Raw genomic sequence first — 11,047 nt, forward strand, 5'->3', positions numbered from 1 at the left:
ATGGGTCTTTTCCTACAATTTCCTGAAATAACCCAAGGGGTTTTTAATTTTAAGGCAGGTGTATTATCCTATCATATTTGTTGACTTGCATGTGTCAGTCAAGTTAAGTACAATGCAGGCCACCTCCCTCACTGTGCAAGTGTCCTGAGACTTATTGTTGCGTTGCATTGCATAATAAACAATAGTTATCTCTAAGATATTATTTGAAAGGCGAGTAAAGGGGAATAATTTTTCGACTTTCTATTCGTACAGACAGGATGTGTTAAAACTCAAAATTATCTCGTTTGCATTGGCATACGTCGATCCAACTTCACATTAGCCAATCACAATACAGACAAATGCGACGTCAGAATGTTATTTGTAATTGCAACTCTTGGTTTCGTATATCCGCCATCTTTATTTCTAGGTTGTTAGTTTTAGGAATTAACTGTATTTCTACAGACTTATTCCTCCTTTCCTCGCCCTAGTTATCATAAGAAACGAACGTTCAAATTATGGTGAATTGCAGATGGGCTATTCTATGGTATTTTGGTTGAAGGGTGAGCTGAATTCGTCGTTCGATGTTGGTGTTTCGTGAAGCGAAAAAGATGCCCGTACAACAAATTTTGGTAAACCCAGTTACTTTACAGCAGACAAATAACAAGGATAAAAAGGTAAGATCTGCCTTAAATTTATGACCTAAGGAAGAACTTCCTCCCTTTTAGCGTTGAACATTTTCAGCAGATTTTTCATGCCGTATGCCTATGAGTTTGTTTACCGAAGTGATCAAATTTCTTAGAATTTAGGAGAAGGAATTAATTTTCCTCCTGCAGTGACACTGTTTTGTACGTGCTGTTCTGCAAGGGTGCACTTTTTAAGCGGAGATTACACTCGCTCTTGTAATAATTTGGGCTTACCTTTGTTTAAAAGGGGATTTACACCTATATACAGTACTTTCCTTCTTTGTTAGCGAAGTTGAGGCCTCGCCGAAATAAAATTTCCGCTTGAAGCTTACCTCTTCTTAATAGCTTTGAAACTCCTCTAATTTTAGTTTCGGACAGTGTTTTTAATATAAATTTTCACATAAACTAAGTCACGGGATGAAAATTGTGGCTCGGGGATCATTCCCAGACAATTCAGTAAGCTTATAGTTATATACTACACTGTAAGCTTGTATTTTCATGCGGGGATATGTGCACGGAAAATTCAGAAGGACTTTGACACAGCTTCCCAAACCTCTTGTAGTATTTTATAAAACGTAATTGTTTTACTAATGTTAAGTTGTTTGTCGCAGAGCGTTTGCTTTTGAACAAACTACACCCAAAATAACATTTTTTTTGCAAAATCAACACTGTAAATCGTTCGTGACTTGTGGCGTGGCAGTCCTTTACTCTTTGTACCTTCATCGCTCTTTGTGCTCCACGCAAGTAAAACCTTTGCAGTGAAGCCCCTGCAATAACGAATTTACTTGCAATTCAATGCATAGTTAGTCTGTGTTAAGAAACTTGTTAACCACGAAAAGGCAAAAATCAGTTTACAGTACTGTTGATATTAAGAAACATTAGACTAGAAAAGCAGATCACTTTCAAGGCTGCTGCCTAAGAAAATTTTAAAGGGGCCCTCAGAGCTAAACGCTGAGAACTTAGGAGCCCAACATATGAAGTGAAAGGTGTTGCTGTGAAAAATTAAGGAGCCCAGAGCTATTCTTTGGGAGCCCCAGGCTACCGGGCTCCTGTTAGGCAACAGCCTTGACTTTTCCCTGATTGGCATTATTTTAGTTGGTTTCCTGCTTTCTTAAATTTCCAAAACTAAATTTGGGGGGACGTAAATGAAATGTTTCCTTGACAATATAGTCCTGTTCACTTGGGGACAGTCGAATCTGTCATGGAAACATTATTTTCATTGATGTCCACCCAAATTCAGGGTCAAAAAATGAAGAAAAGTCATCAAGGGGCACACATACCTGGTAAGTGGTAGTTACTGTGTGCTCAGAGTCATCTACCGTCACTTGCAACTACCTGTCCACACGCGTGACAAAAACATGTTCTGCCGGCCAATCAAAATTCAACGTTTTGACCCTCAAACTTCAAAGTTTACCCGCCCACTTGGGACCGTTTTGGCACCAGTTACGCAAATGATCGTAGCTGATTTATTTGCCGTTTGGCAAGACATGGCATTTACACTAATATAAACTAGGTAGGAATTTCAAGCAAAGTGTTCAAAACTGCAAAAGACAGAATGCCCGTACGTGTTGCTTACTTTGCTTCCGGTGAAGTGTTTGCGGAGTGGCGGCAAATTTTTCCAAAGTGGGCGGGTAACCTTTGAAGTTTGATTGTCAAAACTTTGAATTTGACTGGGTAGCAGAACATGTTTTTGTCAAGCATGTGGACAGGTAGTTGCAAGCGACAGTAAATGAAATTATATCATCACTGTGCTTAATTTAAAGGAGCACGGTCACGCATGTGCCAGGTTTTTTCAATCTAAGCTTCATGAAAACATTAGCCTAATGTTTTCAAGTTTGGAGTCAGGTGCAGACAATATGGTGGCCACTGCCACATGCAGAATTTTAAGGTCTCAGTGCACAAATAGTCATTCACTCTCCTCAAGAAAGCAAAGAAGAGCAGTCAATATACCAATACAGCATCTGCAATGAAGAGAAACTTTTAAAGACAAGAATTCATTAGAAATTCGACGTATGGTGTAATTGAAGTGTAAGCCGTTTCACTATCAACAAGGAGAAAAGTCCATCTTTTCGCGGCTCATTTCTAGCTAGTCTGTTAAATGTCAGCGACCACCACATCACATCAGTTGTCGATAAACGTTTACTATCCTCAGTCTAAAATGTGTATTTGAATATTTTGAGGAAAAAGTTGCCTTTAGATGAAAGGAGTTTATTTGTTGCACAAATTATAAAACTGCAAGTGGTGAGTAAAAGACCTTACTAAAGTCAAAGTCATCTCTTGGAAATAAATGCACTCTCCTTCATTTGTGAAATGACATGTTAACCTTGATAATATGGTTGGTATATCACAGAGAAAAAAAGATTTTTGTGTGAGCGCTTGTATGGCCTGAACAGTTTCCAGTCACACTTCACTGAATTCACAGCATGATATTTGTGTTCGCGTTTATTTGTTGGACTGCAAATCATAGATAATAGATAAATGTGCATTTTGTTGCTTTTCGGAAGCCATATTAAGGGTGCATTTTTGGTAAAATCCAAAAACAGATTCGTGGTCTCAGATCAATGGATTCTTCAGTATCAAAAAAATGCAAAATCTGAAAAAGGATTATTTGCCATGACAACACAGACAAACACAGAGTTGTGTGTAATTTAAAAAAAAATAGCGGTTAACTGGTTTGTTTTGGAGAAATTCTTCAATGAAAATGCCACCAGACAAAACGTACCTTAGCGATCGATGAAAAGAAATGACGAAAAACATGCGTGCTAAGGATCCCAGGGGGTATTTTCCCAGTTACTTTTTAGCTGGAGGAAAGGTGCTAACAATATTGTTGCTGTTAAGAAACTTTATTGTAATTCCTGGTGTGAAATTTGCATGAAACGTAATTAATTTCGACTTATTCGTGTCTTCGATTGTATGGTAAAAATGGTGCGAGAAAAACATTTGGGCTAAACTATCATGTACAGTAGCTGTTGTGTACTTTTTTCAAATCCTTTCTCAAAAAAACACTGAGTGGGGAATCTCAAAAATCCGGATTTAGATTTGATCGGAAGTGTCCTCCTTGAGTGTGGATACTTTGGATTTGTGGTCCGTTTTTGGATTTCGTCGAAAAAAGAAAAAACAAAAAACACTAAATACAGATTTTCCCAAAAAAAATGACTGTTGTCATTGTCAAAATGAATTTTAATCTTACATGTAGGTTTGAAGGAATCTGTTTTTAATTACAAAAAATTGTACTTCAATTAATGGAAAAAAAGTAGCCGACTTCTCTGAGTGAAGTACAATGTACATGTAGCTGAAGCTTTTCATCTGGTATTGGTACTTATTGAATTAACTACTGGTTGACTACTAACTCAAACCCTCGCTAACTCAAACCAAAATAGATTTCCCCTGGATTTCCATCATACATTTACTGTTACTGCAATTTTTCCCTTGATGACTTGAACCCTGGAGACTCCTGCTAACTCGGAGCAATTTTCGTTTCCCTTCAGGTGATTTTCTACATATTTTTACCCTCGATAACTTGTATCATTATGAAACAAATCAAAACAAACAGTGTACTGCAGTCCAAAACATGTAATAATTATTATTTTGAAGCAGCTTTGTCCTTTTTTTTCATTACACAAAATGTCAGTCTAGTTCAGGTTTTGTTGGTTTAGGGTACATAAAATTAACTTCAGCACCTTTATCTTCATAAAATGTAAGGGTTACTTCTCAACTCCTTACTCCTGATAACTTGAACCTTCTTAATTTCCCTTGTCGCTTGAAGGTTCAAGTTATCAGGAGTTGACTGTACTGGATTTATGAAAGTGGTCTATATGTTTTACCTCCACTTAATGTGGTCATGCTTGACTATTCCTGTGAAGATAGCATTTTGAGGGAAAATTGCTTGCAGATTAAACTTATTCTTGACTGTTCTCCATGCCTTTGGCTGCAAAGAATTGTTCAGGCAATAGAACTTACATGTAAGTGGGCTAACTTTAGCCCTATGTTTATAAGTATTGTATTCAAATTAGCCAAAGCTTAATGAATGAATGAATGAATGAATAAATAAATAGCCCACTGAAGTATAAAGTTTGGCCAGTGTTTTTAGAAGTGTGACAAGAATATAAGGATGCCTACTCGGAAGAATAAGCATTATAAAGGAAATTTTACTCAAGTTGGGTTTATTTCATTTTAAAATACTACTTGCAAATCCTTTCCCCTGTTCTTGGCTAAAGTGGAGGCCATTCTAGACTGTTTAAAAGTGGCTGTTCTGCTCCTGCTTCAAATGGTGCTGAGTCCTCTTTCCTTTCTTTTAATGCCACCTACTTGTAAACTGCTCCTTGCTTTCAGTAAGCTTAAGCATGTACACTGTACATTTGTACAGTAACTACATTATTACCGTAGCACCTACTTAACTTTCATTAACTATGGCATTGATTGTATTACTTGCCCAGATACTGTACTACAGTATGATAATATGGTTAAATACTGGAAGTAGTTTTCTTCTTCTGCAGACATGACTGTGTCCAAGACACAGCTCAAAAGTGCATGGTCTAAAATTAATGATGTTATTGATAACTTTGAATCATATTTGAGTTTAAACAACGACAACAGTCAGCTACGATTATTAAGATAATACATTTTACTTTTACAGAAAATAATTTCAAATTGTATCATTGCTTCAGTTAACTCTTTTGTCCCTACAAGGAGTTTCTCTTGACAAATACATTGTAAAGCCAATGATCTGGAGTTACTCTGAGTAAATCTATTAGTAAGTGACCATCTTGGGACAGAAAGGATTAAGAAAAGCAACAGAATCATTTTTCATTGCACAAAAGATATATACTTTTATCAAAATAGTACTTGTAATAATATTACTATTGCAAAGTTTGACAGTTTAAGAATCTACAAAACTTTCATATATTTGAGCTGTGGTTTTGTAATTATTATTATTATTATTATTGTATGTGAAAGTGAATCTTCGTAGTGAAGCAACTTGGGTAGTTGATCACTTTCACATAGTACTTGTTTTGTGAAGTCTGGCAGTTTTCCTGCAAATTCCTTGGGAAGCCTGTTTTTCAAATAACAGACAAACTGGGAGAACCCTTCAAGTAACTTATCAGCAAATTGTCAAGTGCTGTTGTTGAATGGCCTATGAAATTGAAATGCTGCCATATCCTCTTGGAATTGATATGAAAACAGTACCTGGGATTAATAATTACTGCTAATGGCCACTTGAAAGGTGAAAGTTGTTTTGGTATTTTGAAAGAATTATTTTTAATGTGAAAGTTAAGGATGTTGCCTACTATTGTTATTGGGCATATACATTCTGGGCATCTCGAGATACTCTGGTTTCCTATCAGTGATGCTTACTAATACAGTGATATCTGCACGGTTTAAAACTATCCGGAGAAAGTAGATCTCAGTAAGTACTCTTGGTATCCAAAAAGAAAATTGAGGGTTACCATGCATTTTTTAGAGATAATTAAGCTTTAAATCTGAGAAAAAGCACCATACATTGCTTTGTATTTTAAAGCTTTTTACAAATATTATTCATCAATTATCTTTGAAAAATGTGTGGTTACCTCCAATTTTCTTTTTGGATTTCAATAACACTTGTTAAGATCTACATTCCTGCATAATCATAAACCGGGGCAAAACATACATGCATCTTTGAATTAGTAGGCACCGTCCTTGAGGCCTACAGTATAATATGCCCGTGAAAATGTCCAGTTGATATTTGTTCAATAGTTGTTTTATGTAAAACAGTTCCTTATTATTACAAAATTGTAACAGACATTCTTCACTGTTAAAAGGTGATTTTACCAGAAATACATGTAGTGTCTGTTGGTGCTGAAGTCAGTGGCTATTAATTGTTTCTTATATATTTTTGACTCACTGCCAGATCACTAATTGCTTTTAAGAAGCAAGTTTGCACCAACAAAAACTATTTGAGTTATTTTAATGTGTACTGTAATTCAATATCAGATTTTGTAGGATATTTAACTTACCTTCGACTGTCACAAGGCCTTTAGGGAGAACAGGTTTTTTTTGTGTAAATTTGATGAAATTACCGCATATAAATAGTTTTCCTATGCTACATGTAGGTTGTATCCTGTCTGTCTATTTACATATGTCTCTATCAATATCTCTATTAAATACTAATTAGTTATTAAACTGTATATTATCAACTTGGTTATTTATTAATTTTGTTTTCTTACCTGTGTGTACATGACTTGTATAAATATTTTTGTATATGCAATTGCAGAGTGTAAAACCAAAATCATCTGATGGACAGATAACAATAGCAACCCTGGAGAACAGCAACGAGAAACCTAAACCAACTGTCAAGAAAAGCTTATCAATGACCTCAGTTACGTCATCCATGGAAATGTGTAGAATATGCCATTGTGAGGCTGAACCAGACCAGCCCTTGATATCGCCTTGTTTATGTTCTGGGTCTCTGCAGTATGTGCATCAGAGCTGTCTTCAGAGATGGATAAAGAGCTCTGACACAAAAAAGTGTGAACTGTGTAAATACGAGTTTATCATGGAGTCCAAAATGAAGCCCATCACAAAGGTGAGTCTTAGAGGAAAATCCAGTTGAACTTGAGCTCTTACATGTAGTAACATCAACTATCTGAAGTAATAGGGACCACTTGACTATCTTCCACTTTAGTAAGTTTCATTGAGTAATCTTTACAATAGGCCATTTCCGAGTTCATGTCTGCCTCCTCTTCAAAGCGAGTCTAAGTGCGAAGTTTTTGTGATGGTAATTAGTTCTACTTTACTTATGAGTGAAAACTAATTTTCATAACTAAAACTTCGCACTTAGACTCGGTTTGAAGAGGAGGCAGACATGAACTCGGAAATGGCCTATTGGAGTGGCATCAAAATTTGTCTGATTGTCGACAAGAATCGCTTAAGCATGTACATGGTACTAGTTTCCGAAGCCCTTCATTTTGAACATTTTAACAGGGATTTCTTGGTGGTCATTAAAATGTTGCAGTTTTGTTGTTTGTTGTAGTGGAAAGCATTGGACATGACCAGGAGTGAGCGCCGCAAGATCCTTTGTTCAGTGTCATTTCATGTGATTGCCATCACTTGTGTTGTGTGGTCACTGTGGGTCCTGATAGGGCGTACTGCAGAAGAAGTCAAGCAGGGTCAGCTCAATTGGCCCTTCTGGACCAAGTTGGTGGTGGTGGCAATAGGATTTACAGGAGGCCTAGTCTTCATGTATGTACAGTGCAAAGTGTATGTGCAGCTATGGAAGCGTCTGAAAGCATTCAATCGCATCATATTAGTCAAGGATGTCCCTCCACCGCAGGAAGGTGCTGAGTACATTTGATAAAGGGACTGATCACTGCTTCAAGCCCAGCTGCACAGTGTGCAAAATGACATTTTCTGCTGTTGTTGTATTATTACCAAACAGCTTTTGTGGCAGAGGATCCCTTAAATCAGTCTTCAAGCAATTGTGCAGGGTTCTCAATCGAAGGAGGGGAAAAGGCTTCCCTGTATAAATTATTTTACCCTTCACTCTAGAATAAGTTTTGTAAATTGATTAGTTATTCTCATAGTGCAGCTGGCCTTGGGTTGATTTTACATTGGTTTGGGTAAGTTTTCTCTCTGTAAAAGAGCTATCGAGGGCTACTCTGAATGCACGGTAATGGAATAGGTTTTCCATAAAGCACCTGGCTTGAGTTTCAGTAAGTATCTGTGTAGGGTTTACCCTGAAAAGTCAGGGAAATCTGAAAATTTTTCAAGGTCAGGGAATTGTCAGGGAATTTTGAAAACAGTCGGTGAATTTGAAAAAAGAGCTCCAAAGTCAGGGAAATTTTATTTCCCTCATCTGGATAAATTTTCGTGATTAAAAACCACTCAAAAGACGTTTCATTGCTATCCATGCAAAATTTATGTTGTTAAACTGACTGAACATTAAAGTTGGTCTTGTCCTCGGATTACTAGAAGATCCTAAAAGATTATGTCAGGGAAAATTGCCTTTGGTCATGGAAAAGTCAGGGAAATCTGTTTTCATGGTAGAGTGGGAACCCTGGTGTGGCATATCGTCTTGGATGGCCCACTGTTTTAATCATTTGTCTACTTACTACAAACATTTCAAACCTGCTTCTTGCAGTACAACCCTACATTTCACATCAAAATGTAGTACTTTTTATTTGTCGACAGCCCTGTAACCCAGCAGTTTTATCCTACAGTATATGTTTTTTTAAAAGCATAATTATACATGAAAAAAATTCAGCTTGTTAATTGGCTGAGAGTGCGTCAATTAATCCCAAAAAGAGTGCAGAAAGTTGAAATTAGTGCATGTATATTATTGATAAGTAATCACATGATTTTTCTTGTGCAGTGTGGAATAAATAAGCACTTATAAACTTATTTCACAGATTACAAATTGCACAAGCCCAATGGGCTCGTGCAATTTTGTGAGTCTTTGAAAATAGTTACTCGTGCTTATTTATTCCCAATTGCACTCGAAATCATGCGGTTATCAATACAAACCCTGGCCTAATGCTATTTTGGCTTGAAATGTGAACTTTGTCGTACAGTTCAAGCAATACGGCGCATTCAGGAGCTGTTCCTTTAGAGTGAAGGGTAATTTTTTTAAGAAACTTAATTTTCATTCATTTGAAAAGTAGAACTACTAAATAGTTGCCATCATTGAAGTCTCACACTAGGATTTTCGAATGAGACTGCAGAGTCTGAAGGGAATTTGAAAATAGCCCATTTTATTAGCTGATTTCCGTGCTGAAATACTTTTAGACATTTTAAGTTACAACAGTGTACAAAACAAAGTCCACAAAGTTGACAATTGAATCAGTTTCAGCTTGACAGTTCATTGGCATATCGCATGGTAAAGGCATGACGTACATGTGATTTTATTATGTGTCTCTGTGCATGTACTGGTTGAATATTCTGAAGGTAGGCCTAAAAAGACTGAAAGATTAAAAATGCAATGTTTTTACGTACTAAATGAGTTTTCCGAATCCCCATTGAGGATGATGGTTTTCAAAAATTGCTTGCAGTTAAATTTAACTGCGGGTTGGAAAGGAAAAGAAATGGATGTCATAATTAGGAATACATTTAAGTTTGAGGACTTTATTCCGTGTTTCAAATGCGAATTGTTGGATGTTCATTGTAAACGGGATTGTGTTGCGGTAAAGCCTTTCCAGTCTTTCCTGTGAAAGGTTTGGTCAAATGCTTGGTGAATGGTAATATATCATTCTGTGTAGTCTGGTCATTTCAAGTTATAAGTTTCTGCTTTCCATGATTCATAACAACCGGCATGCTGGATAGGCAAGTCAAGCACATACAGCTTAACTTGCATTTACTTTGAATACAGAATGTTATTTTTCTCAGTTGTATAGATGTACCAACATAAAGGAACACCGTACACTTTTCTTGATAGGTTTTGTTTATTTGTATGGAAAAATCGATTTTATTTCGTCATTTGCCATCTACAATCCAAGAGGGTAAGTTTTAGTCGGTAAGTGCGTAAGTGGAACCAAACGTCGTGACCATGTTAAAAAAACTCGGATTTAGGCTGCTGTCTAAAATTCATACTCTCCAATTGGTTCAGGCCATAGTTCTGGAATAGAGACAAATATTGTTTTCTGGTTAATAAGAAAATTTCATCTAATTTATCTCTCAGACAAACCCCAACATAGTGCAAGGAAAGTACTGGAACGGTGAATAAGCATGATTTATAAATCAATGCTCAATTCGGTGTCAAACATCTCATAAACTTCAGCTACATGTAGCGTACTGTTACTCGAGGTTTTACAGCTGTTCGAAGTTTTTGTTTGACTTCGCTCTTTTTTTAATTTGTAGAGTTTCTATTGAGTGCCGTAAAAGAAATACCAAAGTACTTATTTCAACCAATCACAGCAGGTGCAAAGGGCGCAATGAACCAATCAAAGGTCGCAGCAATTCCATGTAACTCGCTGAAAGCGCGGGAAAAATCGCGCGTGCAAGTCACGATTGGTTTTGGTTTTCCTTCTCATTGGTTGATAAAACTGACGTGAGATTTTTAAACCAATCACTAAGCATAGCAATTGCATTCGCGTAATTACTTTCGAAAGTCATTTGAAAACTGCTCTAAGTAGCGCCAGAGGAATCTGGGGCAGGCCTTTGTCTAGGTCGGTTGAGTTCATGTGAGGCCTCATTTAGTGAAAACCAGAGAGAAGAATAATTATAAGATAGTTTTTTTTAGTTTGATACGACATTTCGTTTTCTGTATCTCAAATTGCTTACTTACACGAACCTAAAACGAGTACTGTCTTAATTAAACTCACACATTCTTTGTGTCTAAGTCCGCAGTTATTAATTAGTTTAAACAAATGTAATCAGGATGTATATAGAGCATTAGCTGAAGTTATTTTTGTATC

The 11,047-nt window shown here is 36.6% G+C and overlaps 2 protein-coding genes across 2 annotated transcripts in view; one reads left to right on the top strand and one right to left on the bottom strand.

The window, feature by feature from the left end:
* Positions 1-365: 365 nt before the first annotated feature.
* LOC138015822 (E3 ubiquitin-protein ligase MARCHF8-like) overlaps positions 366-11,047 on the top strand; it is a 10,758-nt gene continuing 76 nt past the window's right edge. Inside the window, exons 1-3 of the mRNA XM_068862939.1 lie at positions 366-653; positions 6,913-7,224; positions 7,672-11,047. The exon at positions 7,672-11,047 is cut by the window's right edge and continues 76 nt beyond it. Coding sequence (XP_068719040.1) covers positions 561-653; positions 6,913-7,224; positions 7,672-7,992 — 726 coding nt within the window. The 5' untranslated portion in view covers positions 366-560 and the 3' untranslated portion in view covers positions 7,993-11,047. The remainder of the gene's footprint in view (positions 654-6,912; positions 7,225-7,671) is intronic.
* The window catches only part of LOC138015821 (guided entry of tail-anchored proteins factor CAMLG-like), a 25,271-nt gene continuing 24,293 nt past the window's right edge, over positions 10,070-11,047 (bottom strand). The window contains exon 4 of the mRNA XM_068862937.1: positions 10,070-11,047. This exon is cut by the window's right edge and continues 257 nt beyond it. The gene's annotated coding sequence lies outside the window, so the exon portion shown is untranslated.

Source organism: Montipora capricornis, chromosome 9 (assembly GCF_036669925.1).
Source record: "Montipora capricornis isolate CH-2021 chromosome 9, ASM3666992v2, whole genome shotgun sequence".
In the NCBI taxonomy this organism is placed as follows: Eukaryota; Metazoa; Cnidaria; class Anthozoa; order Scleractinia; family Acroporidae; genus Montipora; species Montipora capricornis.